Source organism: Cheilinus undulatus, linkage group 9 (genome assembly GCF_018320785.1).
Source record: "Cheilinus undulatus linkage group 9, ASM1832078v1, whole genome shotgun sequence".
In the NCBI taxonomy this organism is placed as follows: Eukaryota; Metazoa; Chordata; class Actinopteri; order Labriformes; family Labridae; genus Cheilinus; species Cheilinus undulatus.
In genome coordinates, this window is record NC_054873.1 from 7,929,656 (window position 1) to 7,955,417 (window position 25,762).

The window sequence follows — 25,762 nt, forward strand, 5'->3', positions numbered from 1 at the left end:
ATCAAGCAATCAAAGCCCTGATTTTTACCTTCACATATTTTAAAATGATATATTTTTTTTCAATATCTTTTTGACAAGGTAAATAACCAGCCACTTTCCAAATAACCCTGTCTGTCAGAATCCTGGAATCATTGATAAACAACTCAAAACATTTCTGTCTAATCATTTCTGTCCTTGCCGCTCATCAGTCAGGTTTCAGTGCCATGAACGGGACCATCAATGCTGCAACTTGTGTTGTTAAAAAAGACACACAGTGCTGCTGTTGTCACTTACATAATACTGGCTATGATTCAAACTCACACAATTTGTTTCATTTGTTTGTTTCATAACTTTACTAACCTTTTTAACAGACTAAAGTGTGTAAAGTCTGGGAAAATTCAATCTGAGTTGTTATCTTTTACAAAAGGATCAGTTCTGGTCCCTATTTCAATTACAATCTACATCAATAAAGATGTAGATTGTAACTGATAGATTACAGATATTGAATATCTTACTGGTTTACTTCACCAGAAATAAATCTAATTGTCCTATTTTTCAATCTGTGCTGGATTATGGTGATATCATCTACAGAGACGCTGCTGCTTCTGCTCTCAAATCTCTAGACTCTGTCTCTCTGCTGTTAGATTCATGAATGGGGATCCTTATAACACTCATAACTTTGTTCTTCATGACAAAGCTGGTTGGACCTCTCTGGCATGTAGGCGTGATAAACACCGGTATCGTTTAATCTGGAAATCTCTGATTGGACATGCACCATTTTACATAACATCTATGCTGAACTGGACCACTGGACATCATCAAGTCCAAAGGGTTTCCTCTTAATTTGGAAAGTCTGCTTTTGGTTTTTATACTTCAATAATGTGGAACAATTTACTACAAAGTCTCAAGATTGATACACTCATTTCCCTTGGTCAGTTCAAGATTAGGATCTCAAATTATTACTTTACTTTAGTGTGTTATTGTTTCTACTGAGTATCAAACTTTCTTTGTTCTAATTGTTTATTTTTGTATTTTGCCATCATTGTAAATAAGGTGAACCAAAAAGATTTTCTAAACTTAAACAAAAGAAATAATAACAAAAGAATGTGGCTAATAATAAGTGATGTACAGTACAGTCAGGGTATTATTGGTGTCAGCAGATGGTAGCATTTAACGTTAATTTTCATTAAAAGAAAATGAAGAAAAGCGAAGTCCCACACAGAAAAGGTGAACATCGATTTTACTATCACTTGTACTTAAACCATCTATTATATAAAAAAATATTCACCCCCTTGGAAGTTTGAACCTTTTCTTGATTTTATAACTCAGTGGTTGTCAATTCATTAAATTTTGTTTTATCACTTTTTAAAAGTATTTTTAAATAAAAAAATGTGTAATGTAAATGGATTTACTTATCAAGTGAGGATTTTCCTATACTTTGCAGCATTAATTTTACCCTCTACTTTGAGAGGCCTCTTAATGCAGTGTGCAATAGGGGGCGGAGCCCAATGTGGGCGATGCTCAACGTTGGGCATCGCCTACTCAGCGCTGCCTTAGCCTTCCTATGAAACCTGTGGGGTACGAGGAAAACAGCAGTGAAAAAGAGAGTTTGCAACCCACCAATAAAACAATACTTAGAAGAGCTAAATGGAACAATAAGTATCTGACAAAAATCATGATAATTGAAGGCTTAACAACAATATAAGTGGAACGATATGATGTTGATTAATGTGATGATGACGTAGACCAAACGTCTGATTGGATGACAGCTTGAAGTGGGTGGGGCCCAACGCTCGATAGTGGGCGATGTCAGACGCTTGTTGGTCACCGCCCACTATTGCACATTTCATTGAGGGCTACTAGTCTACTTTTGCAAGGCTTCCAGGGCCAGGAAGCATCCCCACAGCATGATGCTGCCGCCACCATGCTCCACAGTGGGAATGGATGGTGTGTTTGTGGTGATCTGTAAAGTTTGGTGTCTGCCAAAAAGGCCAAAAAGCACCATCCACGTAGCGCATGTGCACTATGTAATTTGTTGCTCTGATAGCCTGTCATGAATGGGACAGACAGAGCCTTCCTCAAATCACCTTCTGAAGATTTTCTGAAAAAGTCCTGCCCTTCCCAAACGCTTTCTATGGGAGCATTCCCAGATGAAATTTATTTAGTCGACAGGATTTTATTTTTCACACTTTAAGGGTTCACAATTAAGTCAGGCATTTCAACAGGCATCCCAGACAGTTGCGGTCGGCCATGTAATAGCTTTTAACCTAGTCCTGTTTCACCTAACACTGTTGAAAATGTACGAATTTAAATACTTGACATTTTTGAGTTTCTATAGTCAAAACTTTAGACTTTTTAAACCTGATATTTTTAGCTTTTTCTTGTATTTGTAAGACTTTTTAAACTGAAAATCAGAGTTTATTCCTTATAAATGTCTAAGACTCTATAATCATTTCTTTTTTCATTTGTTTTTTACTTTTTAAAGACTCTTTAATCTTTGAGCGTTGCCTTAATACATAATTTTTAAATCATGGTTTTAAAAATATATACATTTGTATAACTAATTTTGACAACATCAGAGCAGACATGGGCCCTCGCTCCCCCTGAGGTCTTTTGCGTCCCCCCTAGGGGTGCCGGGACCCCAACTGCTCTGTTTCATAGCACATCTGGCAAAAACTATGCTATAAGCTCCCATATCTGTTTATGTGTAATTGGCACTGGAACGTGTCCTAAACTCTAATAATTAACAGTTCAGTCCGATGACATTTTAAATTGTTGTGGATGTTTTTTTGTATTTCCTCTTTAGGATTAAATGTCATTTCATCTTGTGTATCGCTGTCATATCTCTGTAATTGCCTGCAATAATCAAACTACATTGAAATCACTCCATAGATAATAACAGATGCATGGTAAAAAAAAAAAAAAACAGGACCAGAGGAAACCAGTCTGCTCAGAGGGAAGCTGTGTTTATACATCTGCGTCGTGTGCCATCCACAAAGTCTGGCCGGATGCCAGCGCTGTGCGGCGTGAAGCTGCCTCCTTCACATCGTAATCTCTGGAAGACTGTGCCAAGTCGCAGTGGGGTCTTTACCACTCGTTCTCTCCTCGGCAGGGATCTCCCGTCATGTCGAGGCTGAAGCCCGCAGCTCAGTGATGTCACCCCCCGCACGTCTCTCATCGCCGTTTTTCTCAATGGCTCCCTGTCACCGTGGGTCTCTGCTTAGTGTTAGACTAATGCTCTCTTAATGGAGAGCAGTTATTAATCATAATGGAAACACGCTCCATCTCTCCCTCCAACTAAAGACAGAGATTAGAGATGAAAATCTGCCAGGGAGGGGAGAAAGCCAAGGGAAAACCGCACATCGCTCTTCAAGTATTTCATTCCACCCTTTATTTGATTATCAAATAAAAATGTGATTATATCACTGGGCCGCAGAACAGAGGCCTGTCTGGATCTTATTAGGACTCGCTATTAGTGGTCCTACCATGAAGATTTACAATAAGGGTGGAGAACAACAGAAATTTATGGAGGCATGGAAGTCCGCAAGCCTAAGTGAGCAAAGCCATTAAGGAGGGAACCATTCAATACGGAGGTTTGTCATTCTGACTGAGCAGCGTGCAACTGGCAGGCAGCAGTTATAGAAGCGGTTTTACACAACAGCCGGAGGTCACTCGAGTGTTTTTACAGTTCTGCTCAGTGGCACAGGAAAAAATAGCAAAGATAAACCAAGCCAGTGAATAAACACTTCTATGCATTTATTTTAAGTGTGCAAACAAAAATAACCCGGGCTTTGCACTTTGCTTTATTCACTTTTGCAACCCAGCCCCACAGGAGTATCACAGACAAGATAAATGTAGTAATTTATGAGTCTGTTATTCAATCAGAGGGCTCCAGCTCAGGCTCTGACACTACACTTTGGCTCAAGTGTGTCTGAGCAAAACATCTGACCCCACCGTGACCTCAGACTAACAAGAGGAGGGAAGAAATGCTTTTCTTCAGCTGTAATCAGATCATCAAATGCATGTATTTCTATATAAAAAAATGATGTTGTGGTGTTGCTGTTGAGAATGGTATGTTGGAAAAGTCCCGTACACCAAGGGTTGAAATTTAGAAGTGGCAGTAAGCTCTGATGACATGTAAATGTCCTCTGGCAGCCCCCCTGCCAGTGGCGGCTGGTCAGTAGGGGGCACCAGGGCACTGCCCCCCCCCCCCATTTTAATATTTGTTCACCAACTAAACAAATGCAGATGTAAAAAGGCATATTAATATAACTTAACTCTCGATGTAGTAACGCCTTTTGATGTACCTTACATACATTACATATCAAATTGGGATTTTGTTGCAGCCCCGCCTGAAGAAAAATGCACCAGCCGCCACTGCGCCCTGCAGTACATTGTGAAGTACTTTATTACACAATAACTGGTGCTAATTTTTCTTCATTTACCTTTGTAGCCGGTAACATCTAAACTGCTGTTTAATAAAAACAGAATTTATCCATTCCTATCCTGTTTAATTTTGAAAAGGCTCTGTGCACAGCAGGGTGTATCGTATTTCCGGTGGAGTATTAGGCTGTTTTACAACTTTCGCCCAACGATACGTGCCAGGTAAAAACAGAATCTTAACCATCCTATACTGGGTTTATTTATCTCTTTGGTTTTTTTTGACTGTTTTTTGTGTTTAATCCTTACCATAATGGTGTTGAAACATTTTAAAAAATGTTTGTTTTGGGGCGCAGATGGCCGAGTGGTTAAGGCGCGCCCCATGTACGCAGACGGCCTGGGTTCGAATCCGGCCTGAGGCCCTTTATCACATGTCTCTCCCCCGCTCTCATCCCTGTTTCCGACTCTATCCACTATCCTCCTCTATCAAATAAAGGCACAAAAATGCCCAGAATAAACCTTAAAAAAAAAAAAAAGTTTCAAAAGCGGGTTAATACCACTTCTGGATATCATTGCTGTGCACTACAATGTACATCTTCAGCTAAATTTAATTCGTCATTGACAGTCAGATTTGGTAACTCATGCTAACCGCAAGTAAACCGCAATGAATCTGCCATCATATGCAATTCTCTTCTGTGTTTAAATCTCCCGACTGGGAGATTTAAACACAGGGAGCCGCCTAAAGCCAAATACGGGAGCGATTTGTGCATAGAGCCCATAGCCACATACTTTATGGAAATATTGGACTGCTCACTGTTAGATTTAGAGTTGATCTCTATGCAGACGATCCAATGCTATTTATATCAGAAGGACTTTAGTGTTAGATTTACAGTCTGTTGCATGGAGTAGGCCTTATATTGTTACTAGAGGCTAAAATCATTGTTTCAGGGTTATTTGCCTCTTTTTTGTACCATCAGATTCATTTTTAATGGGGATGTCTGATGTTTTCTTTAAAAGCTTGGACCACAGAACAGGTCCCCTCATAAGTGGCCAGTAAATAACCATAACTAACTGACTAAATGATTAAATTCTTTCAAAAATGTCATTTTTATGTTCTGTTTATAGTTATTAATACAGGTGTAACGGTTCACAGGTATCAGTTTTGGGGCCAAAGTTTTGTCACCGTTTCAGTTCAGCAGGAAAAAAGAAGTATGATTCTAGGTTTCTATTATTATTTTTTAACTGGAAGTAGGGACAGCTACAGTTTATTTAGTTTTGTGTTATTTTAAAACTGCCTGTCATAGCTGGTACACCGCAGTGTATTTATAGCCTCACATGCCAGAGAGACTGATTCAAATATCCATGACATAGTAAGCATTTTGAAAGAGCATGAGTGTCCAAAAAATTCTAAGTAGGTGACTGGACGAATGTTCTGCCTGTCACATTCGTGACCGGGCAATCAAAGTGACAACACAAAATGAGGTTGTACACATGCGCTACACGCTACCACTACCGTAGATTGTTAATGGTGGAGCTTCTCAGTGAATAAAATCGATGCCAAGGTCAGTCAGGACACATGGAAATAATATCTTCTCTGCCAAGACAAGCCTTCATTGTATTGTAGCCCGTTTCCGCCAGTAGAAAAAAAAAAAGGAAAAGTTAAAAAAAAAAACAACTTAGTAAACCAGTATGACTTAGTAAGTGTCACATAATTATGACTTAGTATCTCATTATTATGACTTAGTTTCTCATTATTATGACTTAGTTTCTTATTATTATGACTTAACAGTTTTTTTTTCTTATCCTTTCCTATGATAATGGTATGGAAACGGGCTTCCATATCATTGTGGTTCTATGCTCTTGTTAAAAAAGAAATGTGGTCCAGCTCCAAGTAAACTGCCGCTTCCCTACAGCTACATCCGAGCTAATAGCCACCGTGGCAGCAGCCATTAAATAAACCAGCAAATCCCACCTGCAACCATTGCAAACTCATGCTGAAGCAGACCGGGAGAAAAGTGAAAAACAAGTATTCAGTGTTTCTCTGTGCCCTTGTGTTGAAAAAGAAATGTGGTCTAGTTCTGACAAAACTGCTGCTGTGGCTAAGCCTGAGCTAGTCATTCCACAAGCAGCCGTTGTATACTTCCACTCACGCAGTTACGAACCCTTTCCCCCGTAACTTTTACAAACTCATGCTGAAGCAGGTCCTACATACATCAAGTGTTATTTTACTTTTTATTTTATACAGAATTGTGGTCCAGCTCTGGTAAAACTGATGTTACACTAAGGCTACACACAATCATATCACTGCACTAGGAGCTATCAGCTTTCAGTACAACTTAACCTCGCCCATAGCTACCGCCTCGTTCTCCTCAAATGACGCTGATTGGTCCGAACAGTGTTCAGTTCAGAACAAATGTTGCAGATTGGAGCTTTTTAAGTATTGGTGTTTGTACTGGTATCATCATCACTAAGTTTTGGAAACATTGAAAAGTACAACATACTCTTAAACTTGTGTGTGCTTTAAATAGAGTAATGCATAAAAAGAAAGTGGCCTGGCCCTTTAACTTTTTTTTCTTCTCCTCCCCCCAGGCATCCAACTTCTTCTGGGGTCTCTGGGCCATCCTGCAATCACGCTTCTCCTCGATTGACTTTGACTTCCAAAGGTTTGTATTTCCGACAAAGACAGCTCAAAGGTCCCATGGAGCAGGAAGAAAAAAGCCTTTTCCATGTGGCGACCGTGTGTCCACAGTCGGAGGGTTGTGTCTGGGTGTCACTTTTCATAAATATTGTTCCAGTTTCCCAGAGCTCTCTGCTTCTGACATATTTTAGATTAAATGCTGAATAAAGTGGACAAATTGTTAACATTACAATCACTGCCTGCTGACACAAAGCACCACCCTTACATTAACACCACCTCAACAGCTGTTTAATGTTAAAAAACATCCAACCACAGAGACTTTGATAATTCTAGTGGACAACTCATGACCTAATAACTTCATCCCTAATTAAAAGGAAGATAATGGCATGTTGAAATCAAGCATTTACAATATTATTGCAAAATTTAGACAGCGAGGATTATCATTACGGGTTCTCAGCAATGACAGGCATAAATGTCCTAAAAGTACTGGAAATTTGAGGCTGTAGTGAGTCAAATGTCTCATTTATTCTTCATGTCTGGCAGAAACAAAGCAGGGCAGGTCCAGTTTTAATGCCTGGCTGTCCCTGATGGCCTGGGCCAGGCATTATGTATTCACGTTGTATGTCCTGTCCTATCCTGTCCTGTCTACCCATCTATCCATCTGTGCCATTCTTTTTGAGACAATATCTAAAAACCCCTTCAAACTCAAACACTCTGACTCGAGGATTAACTCTTCAGACTTTTGAGATCAGTTGTATTCAGCCTAATGATAAGAGTATATGCATGCTATCCCAACAATGCTCTGAGAGACTTTCATATAACTCCACAAATGTCCACTCTGACTAAAGGTTGAGCTGATCAGATTTTAAAGGTAGAAGGTTAAGGTAAACAGGCCTCATCATCTTCCCTTGTTTGTCTGTGCCATTATTTTCAAGAACCCTACAAGGGCTCATCTTTAAACTATGCACAAGTGCCCACACTGACTTGAGGATGATTTGACTACACTTTAAAGATCTTAGGTCAAAGTTCAAGGTAACTGGTTGTAATAATCCCTTGATTGTGACAAGAGATCTTAAAAAAGCTTTGAGAGACTTTCTTGTAATTTAACACAAGCGTCCACTCTAACTCAAGGATGAACTCGTTTGTTTTTGGAGGTAGAAGGTCAAGGTTACTGGGCTTTCAATTTTACCCTTACTTATTGGTACAAAATTTCAAGAGGGCCCATTGTGCCTTATTATCATTCCTTGCCTATGAGTGCAGTATCTTTAAGGATTGTCTTCAAGAATGCTTTAAAGGACTGTCTTTAAACTTCGCACAAATGTCCTCTCTGAAATGAGAATGTAATTATTAGATTCTGGCCATTAAATGAAAAGGTCCATAACCTTGCAAAGCAGATATGCCCGTTTCTGTGTTTCTCACTGGTGAATCCATCTTGCAAAGCTCCCGTCTGAACAGTTTGGGCCCGCTTAGAAAGTGACAAGACCAATCAGTGTTGAGGGGCAGTACTTTTGGGCACGGCGGAGTTGTAACGTATGCCAGGGGCAACAAGAGGTTGGTGAAATTATGGCGGAAGAGCTTAGTGTGGATGCTGCTAAAGGGCCAGTTTGATCAGAATTTGACATTTCTTAGTTAAAAGAAGAAAGAAAAACAGCAGTGAGTTAGTTTTCTTTTAAAAAATGACAAAAGTCATATACGGTCATGTCTACAGTCGCCATGGTTCACGTTGTGCAGTTCTCTATGGAGTTTACTCTTCATAGTGGCTATGTCACGTTTTTTGTTGCTCTGATTTGCCCTGTAAAGATGTGACGGACAGAACGTTCATCCAATCACCTTCAAAGTTTTTTTCAAAGGCTCTGCCCTTTCCCAAACGCTGTCTGTGAGAGGTGTACCAGATGGATGTGTGAAACAAATCCATCTGGCGTGTCAGGTTACCACGCCACTCTGTGCATCCACCATTTTCATGCTGTAGAATCAAGAAAGTGAGTGGAGCGCAAAGCACGGTGGGTACGCAATGTCAGATGGGAATTGTAGTTCCCATGTCTATTAGCTCTGCTCCATTAAAAAACTACTCTCTCTGCCCTGAAGACATAACGTTTGAAACCGTAACATGTACAGGACGGGATTTAGACACTTCTGATACCAAAGCACCGTGATACTACACATCCCGTTACACCCCTAATATTTACACTCTGGACTATCTGCTTTTAAAATTCTCTGCCCTGACAGGCTTAGCTTTCACACAAACTTTTAAAAGACATTCAAATAAATTAAGTTTCTTCTTAAGTGTATAATGCTCCACAAAGAGCAAGTTATCGTTAAACAAGACCAGGAGGAGACATTCCTCACTTCCAACAACCAGACAATAAAGTTCAGGAGGGCAAAATGTCTCCCTTCTCCCCCACTCTTTCTTCCTCTTTCCCTTCTCTGTGTGCCCCACACCCGCCACAGTTGTGATCGTGATCCTAATCACTATTGACATACGGCACCCTCCCCTCTGTGTGGCTTTCTCTGCACGCTTGCTAGATCAGCGACAGGGCCCCCGCCTCATTTCGATCCGGACTCTGGAGGAAATGTGATCCAGAGGGGTGCCGAGGCACAGAGGCACTATTGTTCCTGTGCCGTCGGTCCTCCCTTACATATACGTCTCTCATCCCTGGCTGGGCCACATGCGCCTGCTAGACGTCTGCTCCTCTAAGCCGCCGGCTGAGGTTGTCCTAAAGTGCACGGTGAGGGTCGGGTTACCTTTCTTCTGCTGGAAGGCTGCGTTGAATGAACTCAGAAAACAACAGTTATGGAAGCAGGTTTTACTCTTGGAGTCTTTGCTATCTTGAAAACAGTGCCATAATACACACAAACACACACAGACACACATAAACTATATACTAATTACATGTGGCAACACTACTTTAAAAACTGATCTATCAAGTTCTAAAGACAGAGACAATGCAGATGGCAACGGTCAAGTTTGTCCTCGCTTTCAGCCTTTCATTTAAATACATTTACAGAGAGCACACACCAGTCAGAACATAATCTTAGGAAACCGTCCTTGCCATTTGTTTAAACAGCATAAAGCAAACTGCTTCATTTGAATTCAATGGCAGAGCTGTAAGTAATGTTACGTCCTCTTATTTTCTGTGAAAGGTCTCAGAGAACATGTTTAATTGGATGCATAGAGGTCAGGTCGCACCAGGTTCTAAAATGGAGGAAACACTTAACAATCAGCTTTAAAGACTCTTTTCAGCAGAACTGTATTTTTGTGGATCTGATATTACGGTAATTACAGCCGGCTTTGTCTACAGACAAACAGTCGCACAGAGGGTAGGACGCAGGATTCCTCTGTTTTTTACTTCTGTCATTCAGATTGCTGTTTTACAACCCTAGTTCAAGGAAAACAGCCGGCAGTCAAAATCTATGAATCAACTAAAGAATGTTTATTTCATAATTATGTTGGAAATGTACACAGAAAAAGGTGAAGCTGAAACTACAGTCTATTTAAGAATTATTAACCCCCTTTGGATGTTTTAACCTGTTATTGAGTTTATAAATCAATCATGGTAGATATAATTTAGCATTTTAATAAGAAAAAAGAAATACAAAAACCCCTTTAATGTCAAAGTGAAAACTGATTTCTACAAAATAATGTCAATTAAATAAAATGATTTAGTCTAAATAAGTGACTGCATAAATATTCACCCCCTTAAAGCCAGCATTTAGTCAATGCATTTTCTGGCATATCCATTTCCTTGTTGAGATGAGTCCAATTTTTTTTTTTTTTGACAAAATAAATAAATAAATATAAAAAAATATCCGTTTTCTTTTTTCTTTTTTTTTTTTTTTCATTTTGGTTAGAAAACAAACAAAAAACAAACAAACAAACAAAAAAACAGAAAAACAAATAATTGGCTCAAATTGTTTTTCTATTTCATTTTTTCTTGTTTTTATGAAATACTTACAATATTAGGAGGAAAATAATTGAATCTGCAGAGATAAGCCTGGAATGCTTGTGACATTTATCCATGTACACAGCAAGAGTCAGATATTGAAAAGGTTTATTTACTATTGATGTTACACAATAAAAAAGTATTTAAGTAAATACATAATTTTAAATACATTGTGCTGTATTTTTTAATACATTGTGTATTAAAATAGGCCTATTATTATACTGTAAACAAGTTGATGAGGGCTTTTATTTTTAAATGATCACCTTTCCAAATTGGTCACATGATTTTCTTTCCCCCCATGTATTTCATTAAAACATGAAAATAAAATAACTGAATTGGAAAAAAATAGACCTCCCTAGAAAAAAAAAAGTTTCTCTGTGACTGAAGTGAAAAAATTAGACAACGGCTAATTTGTCCTATTTTCTGTCAAAAATTTAAAAACTGTATAGCAAGAGTTTTCCTAATTTTAAGTGTCTTTGAGTTTCCTTGAGAAGCACTATGTAAGTCTGATGTATGATTATTATCATTTTTATTTTTAAGGCTTTTTTCAACCAGGAAAGTGAACTGCCAGCGAACTGAGTCAGTGTCGATACGTCTCAATTACACGTGCACACCTGGACTCTGCAATTTTACTCCGTTCTTCAATGCAAAACTGCTCAAGCTCTGTCATGTTGCACAGAGATCAGGTTTGAACAGCCTTTTTCAAGTCCAGTCACAAATCCTGTATTAGATTGAGGTCTGGACTTTGACTCCAGAACATTCACCTTGTTGTCTGTAAACTATTTATGTGTAGCTTTCGCTGTATGACCAAAGAACTTTCTTCCACTTGCCCATGGAGTCTTCCACATACCTTTTGGTGAACTCCAGTCAAGATTTAATGAGTTTTCTTTACCAGCAGCTTTCTCCTTGCCACTCTCCCTCTAAAGCTTTGACCAGGAAACAGTTGTTGAGTGCAGAGTCTCTCCCATCTCAGCTGCTGAAGCTTGTAACTCAGAGCAGTCAGAGGTGTCTTGGTGGCCTCTCTCACTAGTCGCTGTCTTGCATGGTCAATCAGTCTGTGAGGACGGCCTGACCTAGGCAGACTTACATGTGCCATATTCCTTCCATTTTCTGATGTTGGATTTCATAAATGTCAGGGGGATGTCCAGTGCCTTGAAAATTTCTTGTATCCATCCCCTGACTTTCGCTGTTCAATAACCTTTTCTCTGAGTTGCTTGGGGTGTTCTTTTGTCTTCATGGTGTAATGGTAGCCAGGAATACTGATTAACCAGTGACTGAACTGTCCAGACACAGCTATCTTGGTTGATAAAACAACCAAAATTCACTCATTCTCACATGCATGTCCATTTAAAATGTCTGTACACTACAGACTTTTGCGACTTTTCTTTTCCAGACATCCTTAATGACCCACAACTATCCGTGCTGCTGTCACAGTCAGCAGGTAATGGCAGACACTGAGCTGACATCACATTTTCAGTGGCCATGGTAAGATTGCAGCGCTCGCAGATCAGTTGTTAATCTACAGATTAATCTACAGATTATTTATTCTCTGAAACGAGACAATATTAGAGGTTGAAAAGTTAGAGAAAAAAAGGTTTGAATAGCTGAAAGCATGCGTCTTTTGTTGAGAAAACACAGTTAAGAGGCAGAAAGATTGAACCAGAAAATCTGTTTGCCGTAAAATTAACTGCAGATTTGGATTTTATTTTTGTTTTTGTGGGTTGATTACTGCAAGAGAGTATTAAACAGTCATTTGATTCGGTTTCAAGAAAATGATTAATTCAGCTTTAACCATAATTTTCCCATCATCACCATGGTTTTGCTCAAACTTAACCAAGCACTTTTATTCCTTTAAATGGGGGAGAGAGAGCACAGTACAGTTTTTTGTCTTTGTTGAGAAAAAGAAAAGAGATAGGAAGTTAAACCCTGAAAATGTGTGTGTCTGTGTGTGCGTGTTTATGTTTTCCTCCCACTGTTTTCCCCCCTGAGCCAAATCCTCGCCGACTTCCCAACGAGTGACAGGCGTCGTCGAGGCCTTGTGCTCTAACCAGAGCCAGATGTAGAAGTGACAATAGGGAGCCACAAGGGGAATGCAAGCCTCCCTCCCTCTGCGCTCATTATTTACTTTTCTTTATATGATTTTATTCATGTGTTGAGAGCGTCTGCAAGTCAGCGGTTTAGATTTGTGGACGCGTTGGCGAGGTGAGTCGCTGTTTGACAAAGACATTATTATGAGGAAGTGAAGGAAGGAGGAGGCCCTCTGTTTGGAGAAGCATGACTACAAAATTGGGAGAATTGTGCACAAAAGCACATTGTGAAATGGGATACCTGCTTCGGAGGGAGTTCATTTTCCCCCACTTCTGCTAAAGAGGAAAACGTCTCAGTTTCATCTCTGATGATGATGAATGTTAAGCACGCTACTTTTAGGTGTCAGCCCTAATAAAAATAATGATGAAAGGCATCTCCTCTGAAGGTTGGTTTTCTTTAAATAAGAACACTCAAATATAATTCTACTTAAGAAGAGTTTAGGTTTAACGGATTAAAAGTTCAACAATAAAAAAAAATACTATGGTTGGAGTTATTTCATGGGCATTTGTGTATCCGCTCGTACTGAATTTCTTTGTATATTTTATTGTGAAACTCCTGTGGGAAGTTTTGAACAGGGTATGAGTTAGATTTAAATTAATGTTAATGCTTGCAGAAGATCCACTAAAACAATCTAAACTATAAGCATCAATTTTCAAAATTTCTTAAGTTACTTTGTAAGCTCTCAAAGTCCAGTTTTTAAAATCACATTGCAGATTTTGATAATTATAACACATCACATTTTAACCACATTTATGATTTTGCATTGAGGCATGCCAGGGTCTTGATTTTAAAATAAAATGAATGCAAATAAATGTATTTCATAATGTGCTTCTGCTGGCGACGACCAACAGCAGGGACTGGGGCGGTTTACGGCTGAGTGTGAAGTAGACCATGGCCTAGACCTCCAAGTCTAAGGCCATGGTTCCCTGGATTGCTTCCTCCAGGCGGGGAGTGAGTCTTTGCCCCAAGTGAGGGAGTTCAAGTATCTCGGGGTCTTGTTCATGAGTGAGGGTAGAATGGACAATGAGATCAACAGGGGGATTGGTGCAGCGTCAGCAGTTTTGCAGGCGCTGTACTGTACAATCATGGTGAAGAGGGAGCTGAGCCGTAAGGCAAAGCTTTCGATTTACCGGTTGAACTATGTTCCAACCCTCACCTATGGCCATGAACTCTGGGTAATGACTAAAAAAATGAGATCCACAGGTGGGTGTCTGGGCTCAGCCTTAGATATAGGGTGAGAAGACGCCAGCTTACAGTTTCATTTCACATAAGCTTACAACTGGGACTGGTGTTACTGGCGTTAAGGACCCTTGCCAAAGGGCCCACACTGAAAACTTGTGCTCTGACTTGGAATTGAACCCCCAACCTCCCATACCACAGTCAGAAATGTAAACCAATGAGCAATCCAGCCACAATAGACCACCCACACAGTTGAGGTGGTCGAGGCATCTGATCAGGATGCCTTCTGGGCACCTTCCTGTGGGGGTCTTCCAGGCACATCCTACTGGGAGGAGACCCCGAGGCATGACTCCCTGCAGGGATTATATATCCCATTTGGCCTGGGAGTGCTTCAGAATCCCTCAGGAGGAAGTGGAAGACAGTGCTGGGGGAGATTCCACTGCCAACTGTAAGAGATGTTATTAGAAAGTGGAAGCATTTAGGAACAACGGCAACTCAGCAATTAAGTGGAAGACCAAGTGCAATTTACTAAGTGGGGTCAATGACAGCTTAAGGTGCATGGAGGGTAAAGGTCACCAGTGCTCTGTTGATTCCATAGCTGAGAACTTCTGAACTTCCACTGGCCTAAATATAAAAACAAAAACTTTGCAGCGGGAGCTTCATAGAATGGGTTTCCATGTAAGCATAAGCAGTGGGGTAAAGCACACCAACAATAGACCGTGGAGCAGTGGAAACGTGTTCTGTGGAGAGGCAATTGACACTTTTCTGTTCAGCAGTCAGATGGGTGAGTCTTGGTTTGGTGGATACCGGGAAAATGTCACCTGCCTGACTGCATTGTGCCAACTTGGAAGTTTGGTGAAGGAGGGATAATGGTGTGGGGCTTCTTTTTTTTAAAGATTTATTTTTGGGCTTTTTGTGCCTTTATTTGACAGAGGAGGACAGTGGATAGAGTTGGAAACAGGACAAGAGTGGGGAGAGGCATGCAGCAAAGGTCCACAGGCCAGATTTGAACCCGGGCCACCCGTGTACATGGGTCACACCTTAAACCGCAAGGCTATCTGTGCGCTGAGTATGGGGCTTTTTTTAAGGTTTGGGCTGGCCTCAACTGTGGCAACAATTCCAACATGACTGTACCCCAGTGCACAAAGCATGGACTATAAAGACATGATCTGATGAGTTTGGTGTGGAAGAACCTGACTGCAGAGCCCTTACCTCAACCCCATGGAGCACTTTTACTGCGGAGTAAATCGCTCCCTCTCTAGTCTATCAGAGCATTTCCATAGCCGGCGCTCCAGACCGGCAGCGGCGCGTGCCTGGAGCGCCACTCTGCCCTGCTTCGTTTCAAATGTGCTGCAGGTCTATTTTCAGCACCGGCTGCTGCCATACCGTGTCAATACTCATTGATCAGAAAGCTCCAGAAGAGGAAGTCACAAGCGTACAACAGCTGGTATTTTCAAAATAAAACACAATGCATTGACTCCCGATTGTAAATCATCACTATATCGACATTATGTTTCATCCTGCAGTGAAAGCAAAGGGTCACCGAGAGGTCAGTGGGTCACAGAGCTACAACGGCGCCATTGAAGAGGAAAAGTTAACTTTTGGGGATATCTAGCCAAAGAGTTTTGCATAAAACCACAGATCCTTTAAGCAAACATTAACCTTTAACTTCTTAATGTACTCACTCAATGGCGGAAGCAATAATATCATGGACTTACACCGGAAAGGATGATAAATTCACCCCAAAAGGTAAAATAGTCCGCTGTTGACGTACTATTCCTGCATGAACTCGCAGTTCTCCCGTGATCTCTTCCTGCTGATCAGGGCTGTGCACCGTGGCGCTGCGCTCTAGACATATTTTCAGTGGGTGAGGTCGTTTGCCTTCGGTTGAACCAAACCCGCAGCGCTTCAGTGCGCAACGCACTCGTCCTGTGGAAATCGCAGGTTTGGGATGAACTGGAATGGGTATTGTGAGCTAGGCTTTTTTGTCTAACATCAGTGTCTGGCTCAGGAGAGCTGGTGGTTTGGCTTTCAATCAGGTCTTCATTCGGTACCAGTTTGGCTCTTTAAATGTGAATTAAATAATGACAACAATGGAGGAAAGGAAACTGGCACTCAAACAGGGGCTCGCTAGTGATTCACATAAAAGAGCTGTTTTGTAGAACATATGCTAAAGGAGCTCAGCTAGCCTCTTAGCTCAGTACAAGACTCCTAAAGACTCTTGTCTCTCTTCCTCTGGCCAGACTACTCTAGATACCAGGAGGTCAGTGGGACTGGGTTATTTATACCAATCACCTCCAGGTAAATCAGTTATACTGTGGAAGAAATCACTTTTTGTAAAGTGTAAGGATTGTACTCAATGTATCTGGTCGCTTCCTGCCCCCCATGGAGCATTCAGGATCACAAATGAAAAAGTTGGCAGCGTGTGAATCCCAGACATCAGTAACATGCTGATTCTATGACATTTCAGAAGAAAGGGCCACTCACACAAACACAAAGATGTACAAAAATGATGAAAAACAACCAGTGCGTTTCCTGGTCATGTTAACTCAAGCCCATTTTACAGGATTTTCTAAGGGCATTACTTTAATTTCGTTAGGTTAAAGAAAGATTTATGTTGCTAGAAACCACAATAAGTGCTGTTGAGAACGTCTGCAGACTTGATGGCTTTGTGGGTGAACTCTGATTCTTTCCCCCCAACTTTTACCATTTTCTACTCTCCAGTGGCAGAGTTCAAACACACGTTGCTCCAACTATCTCGAGAACAAGCTACAGGTGGAACGAAAGCACTCTAAGAAAAACAACAAAGAGCAGATAACAGAAGCCAGACTGACACAATAATTAGAGAGCAGTTTTGCCCAGAGATGCAGGTGGGGAACCAAGTGATGGAAAACAAGTAACTAAAAGGCATGTGTCAGAATAATCTTTTTGTCTCAGCGAGCAGTAAGAGAGAGAAAACTGATTTGGCATTGAGGAGTTCAGTGAAAGCACTGATTAAAGGACAAACTCCTCTCTGTGCCTCCATTTTCTGTGCTTTTCAAACTTCACTTAATTTCAAAGGGGATAGTATAATGGCCAAGGGCAACAGCGTACTCAGACATCAGATTTATTGAAGCCTTCGATAATATGGTTTGAACAAATACAAAACCACTTTTCTCACAGTTAAGTTCTGAAATGCGCCGAGGCTTTGACACAGCTTTCAGACTGTGTGCTTTATTGAAAAGAGCTTTAATGCTTAATTGTTATGCAAGTTTTGCAAACAAAAAAAAAAACGATATTGCCCACGTTGAGCTCTTAGCAGGGCCGGCAGTGTGACCTGTAGACGACACAGGAAACTGGAAAGATTACAAGTAGCCCCGATGAATAAGTCTTTTGCTTTTATTGTAAGCCATTATTTCTTCCATCTTTTATATTATAGATATTTAAGATGAGATATAGACACAACATATGATTCATATAAAAAGACGTATTTGAAATAAATGGCATTACCAATGTTCCACCTCAGGGAAATAGAAAGTTTTAGAGAGTGAAGGAAAGGCCAAGAACGGCAAAGAAAACTTCAAATTCTCTTATCCACAATAGCAAATTTTATGATATTCAAGTTCTCATTTAAAAGTGAAGTACGTTTCCATTACAGCTGCTTTGAACTTTAAGGGACCTGATTCTAGTTTCAGTTATGAGACAGGTTTACCAAGAACTATGGACTGAGAGGAGTATGTAGGGTTTTTTGCCCTTAAGTTGCCGAGTTTATTACAAATTCCCAACTCCATAACATTACCTCTAATATTTCCACCAGTTTTCAAAGCATGAAAAGCCACCATGACAGACAAGACATCCGTTATGGTGGCGGATTGCCCAGCTCTTCCTTTATTCTGCTCCTGACTTTATCAGGTCCCGTCCACACGGAGACGAATTCAGTGGTATACGCAAAAGTTTTCTGTCATTTCGCCATTTCATCCACATGGAAAGTGTTTTAGGAGGCCGTAATGTCAGAGTGGACATTTGTGCAAAGATTGAATATTTCAGTTCGTAAAAGTTAAAAATTAGTAGTCTTCGTAAATGTCCATCTTTTCCCCAAAACGTCTTGTGGGCCAAAGGTAGCCCGAGAAAGTTTGACACCCCCAGTCTAGCCATTCTGTCACAAGCCCAGATTGGTGGAGGGCTGCAGTGCTGGTTGTCCTTCTGAAGACTTAACACAGGATCTTTCCATCAGGTTCTTGGTCACCTCTCTTACTAAGGCTCTGATCCCCTGATTCCTCAGTTTGGCTGGGTGACCGGCTCTTGTAAGAGTTCCGGTGGTGCCAGACTTCTTCCCTTTTAAGAATAATTTTTTTCATAGCCTTCCCCAGATCTGTGCCTTGCAACAATCCTGTCTCTGCAGGCAGTTCCTTTGACCTCATGGCCTGGTTTTTGCTCTGATATCATTGTCAGCTGTGTGCCAGTGTTAATTTTGTCGACGAGGACTATAACTTTGTTTGTTGATGAACAATTTACAATTTACAACAATTTACCAAAACCATGTTTTTGGTACCAGATTGAAGTAAGAGAATAAATGTTTGGACTAAAAGTTAAGAGTAAAATGCTAGGACTTTTTATGGACTAAAGCTATAAAGGGTAGAAATGACTAAAATGTAACTAAAACTAAAAGGCATTGCATCTAGACTAAGGATTAGGCTGAAATTAAACGTGGCTGTCAAAATTAACACTGCCGTATGCCTTTCCAAAAATGTCTAATCAATGTAATTTACCACAGGTGGATTCCAGTCGAGGTGTAGAAACATCTCAGTAACGATCCAGAGAAATGGAATCAACAGATATGAATATTAAATGTTTTTGCAAAGGATGTGGATGCTTATTTCAGTGTGATATTTCTTTTCTTTTTAAAATAAATTTGCATAAATAAATAAATAGATAAATTAATAATATAAAAAAGAATAAAGAATGAATGAAATAAAATAGATAAAAATGTTTTTTTCATTTTGTCATGATTGTATGGAAGCAGATTAATGCCAAATAAAAAAGAAAAAATGTGAAAGTAATGTGATTCTTAAAAATAAATAAATAATGAAATATCAAACAATTCAATAATAATTATGAGACAAAAAAATCAAAATTATGAGACCAAAGGTCGCAATAAAAAGTTAAAAAGTCAAAATTATGAGATAAAATAAGTCGAAATTATGAGATAAGTTATATTTATGAGATGAAAAGTCATAAAAACGAGATAAAAGGCATAGTAATGAGATTAAAAAGGCAAAATTATGGGATAAAAAGTCAAATTATGGGAGCGCAGATGGTCGAGTGGTTTAAGGCACTATCCATGTACGCGGGTGGCCTGGGTTCGAATCTGGCCTGTGGCCCTTTACCCCATATCTCTCCCCACTCTCTTCCCTGTTTCTGAGTCAATCCACTGTCCTTCCTCTATCAAATAAAGGTGTGAAAAGGCCCAAAAATAAATCTTTAAAAAAAAGTCAAAATTATGAGATAAATGTCGTATTATGAGGAAAAAAAAGTCATAATTATGAGATAAAAAGTCAAAATTCTGAGATAAAAAGTCATAATTATGGGGAATAAAGTCAAAATGATGAGATAAGTCAAAACTATGGGATAAAAAGACACAAATCAGATAAATAATCCAAATTATGAGAAAAAAAATTATGAGATATAAAGTCATAAATATGAGATAAAAAACAAGGGGATTAAAAGTAATAATTTTGACTTTTATCTCAGTATTTTGACTTGTTTTTTTTTTTTTTCAAGTGCCTAACTTCCACATTTTTCTCTTTTACGTAGCAGAAATTGTCTTCCATATGATTGGGTGTTGAGTGTAGATTAATAGGAATAAAAATGTTTTGTTTTTTAACTGGCATCAGGCCGCAACATAACAAATTAAAAATGGAGGGGGGTCTGAATACTTTCTGAATGCCTTGTATATCAAAGTGCTTCAATTATCCAGATATTTCTCTGGATGTGGCCCTCAGTTAAAAAAGTTTGGACACTCCTGATTTAGAGGAAAAGTTGTGCTGAATTTGCTTTCCAAAGTCACCAAGCTTTTTCTAAATTCATCTTTGAACAAAAAGAACGGCACATATTCAGAGTCTCAACAACAACACGTACAAAAAAAGACACATTTTTATGAATAACTAACGGACCAAAACTTCTGTTTGAATGGAATTTGGTCTCCCTGTAAAGTGATGTGGTTGTTTACTTTCATATGACAGTTGCACCACAGAGATTGAACAGAGCTTCACTCTAGTGTCTTTTAAATGTGCCTAATTTTTGTTGAACTAACAAGGACGAGACGCCCTTCTAAAAACCGAATTTATCAGGGACAGAGTGAAGACAGAAGTAAGGCTTTATCATGCAGATCACTTTTATATTCACAGAAACATGACATGAATGTCTATATTTAATTAAAAAAGGAAAACAGTTACTTTTAGTTACAGTGGATTTGTTTCTAAACTTTAAATTATTATCAGTATTTGTCAAAAAAAAAAAGATTGTTTTTTTTTTCTCTGCTTTCCTCTCAGATATGCCATGGCACGACTCAACTATTACTTTGAGAAGAAAGAGGAATACTTTGCTCTGACTATGAGCTAGAAACAGGATAGAAAAGACCGGACACTTCCAGGATCAGCAGTCCCAGGAGAGATCCTACGATGAGATCCATGTCCTCCTCTGTCGCCATGTTGGAAACGAAGGCTTCTAAACGAGCTCGCCATTGTTTGTTTCTCCGAGCTGCAGTGTGAGTTCATATGTTTTGCTATCACTGTGATTTTTTAAATATTTGTTCTACCACAGTCAGTATGCCGATAAGCCTATTTGGCATATTGAGATGAAGCGGGTGCCAGAAACACATTAATTGTTCCCACATTTAGCAGAGTCGCATGAAGCCACAAAAACTGAGCCCGTACATAAAAGCCATAAGATGCTTATTTGCATGCTTATTCAGTGTGCACCACAGATCTGATGGAAAACAAGTTTCCATTTCAGAGTATTTACTTTAGCATGCAGAGCGTTATTTTAAGCCTTTTTTTATCCTAGGAAATAATGTTGTAAAGCTGCTTTTATTTAAGTCTGTTCAGCAATCATACAGTTCAGTGCTAACACTGCTTACACTAAATTCAACTAGTGATTGTATAAAGAGTCCCAGCTGTCTTGTTTTTTACAGGATGTGCTAAATGTTTACTAAATCAGTTGAATGAGTGTGCAAAATTTACATCAACGTGTAATTAAAGTATTCAAATACTAATGCAGAGATTCAACATGTTTTAAACTCTGGTTGGCCAAATCTTTGAACCAAACTGGGGTCATGTGATGACAGTAAGGCCTCTTGGAGGGACAAAAAACTTTGTGATTAAAATAAAAAACATTATGGACAAGACTTTCCTTCTATGCATTGTCATTGTTGGCAGTTCCACTGGACTTTAGAATAACATTTGCATTGTTTTAGTGAAATAATGTCCAAAAGTGGATTGTTAGCTGCACTTTCAGGGCTCTGTGTGATGAAATATATATGAATGGATATATAAATAGGAAAAATATTGCCCAACTAAAGCCCTTTTATCTTAGACAGCCTTTAAGTAGCTGAGCTTTTGGTCAGGTTTTTGGTGATCCTAAGAGCAGGGTCTGGATTTTTCTTTCTCGGGTAAGCAAATATTATGTGGGTAAATCAAGTGTACTTCATTTACTCCACTTCTTGAAATGTAGTATTTTACCATATTTAACAGGCTTTTATTTCTCTGCCTTTCATGGCTAGCTTTACTTACAATAAAAGGGAATTCCAGTTATAAACGTAATGTTAAGGGGAACCTAATTTACAGCAAGCTAAAGATGTATTTTTTTCCAAATTTACATACAACAATTTTTTTTTTAAATGTACACGTTATTACCTTTAAACTCATTAATGGATGTTGGTTAACATCTGCTAATTAGAAAAGTCCAGTTTTTTGAGTCAAAATGTACACTTTTAACAGCCAACATGCCCACTTTTTATTGACCTGATGTAAAATTTCCAAAGTCTTAATGTCCAATTTTTTGAGTCCAAACGTCAACTTCTTACAGCACGAGTGTCCCCTTTTACCTTTTATCAAACTTTTTACAGTCCAAACTGTCCCTTTATAAAGTCCAAATGTTCCTTTAATAAAGTCAAAGTAACATCTTTTTATAGTAGAAAAGGCCAGTTTTATTAAATAACATGCGTTTTTCTTTAGGTCAAAATGTCAAGTTTTTTTACAGTCAAAATGTCCTTATAAATTCATAATGGTTTTTTAACTTCCAAAACGCAAACTTTATAGGCAAAATGTCAATTTCTTACAAAGTGCCCAGTTTTTATAGATAATTTCTCACCTTTTCATAGTCAAAATGTCATTTTGTAATCAAAATGTCAGGTTTTTATATATATTGCCCTCTTTTTATAGTAAAAATGTCTATTTTTTTTGTCAAAATGCTTTATATAGTTAAAATATCAACATTTTTAACCATCAAAATGCATGCTTTTTCATTTCAGTTTCACTTTTTTACAGAAAAAAATGCCCCCTTTTACAGTCAAAATGTCCATTTTTTTGACAGACAAATGCCTTTTCAATCCACATGCCAACTTTTTTTAACAGTCCAATGCCCTCTCTTTTAAAGTCAAAATGTCTGGGTAAAAATGCCACTTTTTTGTAAAAATGTGATTTTTTTATTGTCCACATATAAACGTTTTCAGTCCAAATACCAATGTTTTACAGTTTAAATGTCACAAATGTTCATTTCTTGTTTTATTCCCTGTTTTTATTGTCTAAATTAGGGCTGGGTATTTAATCGCAAATGAGATTAAATCACAATATGGCCTGCTGCAATTTTCAAATCACAGTCCAATATTTTTTAATCCTGAAATTTGTTGAAATAGCAGTTATTATAATTATTATATAATTATTTTCTCAAATCGTTCATCCCTAGATCTAAATGTCCAATTTTAATAGTCTAAATTTCTCTTTTCACAGTTAAAACTGCCTCTATTGACCAAATAAATGTCCTCTTTTTGCCAAACCCAAATATCAACTGTTGTAAGCTCAAACATTCACTTTTACATTACAAATGTTCACATTTTGAAGTCCAAAGGCCTAATTGTTGCCTCCAAATTGCTGCTTTTTCAGTCAACATGTCCTCCTTTTGAAGTTGAAGGCAGAAGTGAAAGTCTAGATGCAGCCACACGAACATGCTAGGACATATTTTTAACCTTGTGTTAAGAATACATCTGACCATTCAAAGACAGCAGGATGCCTTTTTCATTATATAACTAACATAACCATCATAGGATCAACAGAGAGATGGGATGTACTTCTCTGTCCACAGGGGTTGTCAACATGGAAGAAAATGAAAATCCTGACATTTCTAATAAGGCTTCTTCTTTCAGGAGCACAGCTGAGCTCTTAAGTTGAAATCCATTCATAGATTATAGATCGTTTGTTTTTTTCATGCTGTTACTTGTTGAAATATTTCCATGAAAAGGCCTATAGAGTGAGTCAATCATAATAACATAGATTAATGTTATTCGTACCACACCTCTGTCGTTTGTAAAGATGCCAGAACTTTAAGTTCATGCAGCAGTTTTCTGTGTTACAGTATCTGATCCAGGGTTCATAATGTGAGGTAAAAATCCACACCACCAGCTGAGTTACACTGGAAGTCCAGTATGCAGTAAACATCATATGACTGTGTGCACAGGGATCCATTTGTCACTAAAATGCAATTACTGTTTCTTAATTAGTTTATCTTTGGAATAAAATCCTGAGAAGAGGATGTTTTGATTTCTACGCTCCCAGACTGTGTGTCCCTGAATCCCCCTATCTATATTTCACCTGAGGAGAACTCACATGTCAGAGCTTTGTTAAACGCTCATACCTTCTCCTTTTATAGCAGTGTGTAGATTAAAATGAAAGGAAATGTCGGCAGCTCCAGGCAGTGAAGCTAACAGTCTAAGGAATAAATGACAACAGCAGACTTACATCAGCACGCTCGAATTCTTATTAAAGTGGATTTTTCTGCGTGTAAAGAGCTGCTCATCAAATCCTCTTCATAGTACAAATCTCAGCTCTACTTTCTTGTATTCATAATCACTGTCCAGTCACTCTGCCCATCAAGTTAGGAATAAAAAGCAAACAAACATTTCAACCAAAACCAATTTCTAAGAAATAATGCCAGTTAAATTAAGTAATGTAACAGAAGTGACTGCATAAATATTCACCCCCTTGCTGCTTGCTTACATCACAACTCCACCGCACCTGAAAGCACTGCTGATTGGTCCTGTCACTTTCTAATTGGGTCAAACTGTTCAGACGGGAGCTTTGCAAGATGGATTTGCCAGTGAGAAACACAAAAACGGGTGTATCCATCTGCTTTGCAAGGTTAGCTATCTGACATGATAAATCTAATCTATGGCCACACCATGTCACCCATATGTCTCACTTCACATGGTTCCCACACATATCACCATTTAATGCAAGTTTTGAGGCATTTTTATGTACACCCAGAAAGCAGCGAACAGCGCTATTCTGGACTGCTCCACATCTGGATGGACTATAGTAACTGCAAACCCCTGCACCATAGTCTAATATAGGGCAAACACAGGATTTATACAGCTGTGTGTGCATTTCATATCCAAGATCACAACAAAGTTTAACTTTATTAAGGACAGCTCCCAGAGCTCTACCTGCAGATTCTGATAAAACTAGCACTCCTTCATCAAATGTAAGGTGTTCATCAATAGTCGATCCTAGATACTTGTATTTCTCAGTAAATGAAAGGGGAGTAGAACCAAAACAAAAGTCAAACTCAGTTTGTGACTGCCCCTTCTTCCTGAAATGCATAATCTGAATTTTATTTCTATTTATCTTTAATCTCCTTTACTGCACCAACAGTAAACTCAACTTAACAGACTCTGAAGGTCATCTTCAGTCTCTGCAAGGAGGACTATATCATCTGCATACAGCAGGGTGGCTTTGACTCATCTACTTGAGCACCAGTTGCAGTTTGTTTAATTTTGTTTATTAAATCATTTACATAGATTGCAAACAGCGTAGGAGAGAGCACATCACCCTGTTTTATCTCAGAACCTCTGGGGTTCTTTTTTTTACTTCTTATACAGACTCTTTCTTTAGACTACTTTTCACAGTTCTCTTGAACATGTTTGTAATAGTGTTTATTCACTGTTGACCCTTCTGGTTGACCAAATGGTGTTGGGAACCAACCAACCAACCTGTTCTATATTCATTTACCTGCACACAAGATACTGAGTTTTGATAGATAGCTTTTAGAGAATTATAAAATTTTCCATCAATACCTACATTTAATAATTTGAAATTGAGAAGCTTGTGATCAATACAGACGAAGGCTTTCTGAAAATCTATAAGACAACTACAGCACCTTCCACATTTATGCAAAAGACACTTTTCTCTTATTTTCCTAAACATTTATGCAAATGACATCAAGCCATCAGCCGTTAATTCAAATGTTTTTGAACAAACTTCATAATGATAACCATTATTTAAAAAAAAAAATAAAAACCTCAAAA

At 38.8% G+C, this 25,762-nt stretch overlaps 1 protein-coding gene across 2 annotated transcripts in view; it reads left to right on the plus strand.

The window, feature by feature from the left end:
* Positions 1–21,589, plus strand: part of LOC121515220 (ethanolamine kinase 1-like) — a 90,295-nt gene extending 68,706 nt beyond the window's left edge. For both annotated transcript variants that reach the window (XM_041795873.1, XM_041795872.1), the window contains exons 7-8: positions 6,949–7,022; positions 20,736–21,589. In XM_041795873.1, coding sequence (XP_041651807.1) covers positions 6,949–7,022; positions 20,736–20,805 — 144 coding nt within the window. In that variant the 3' untranslated portion in view covers positions 20,806–21,589. The remainder of the gene's footprint in view (positions 1–6,948; positions 7,023–20,735) is intronic.
* The last annotated feature ends 4,173 nt before the right edge of the window (positions 21,590–25,762 follow it).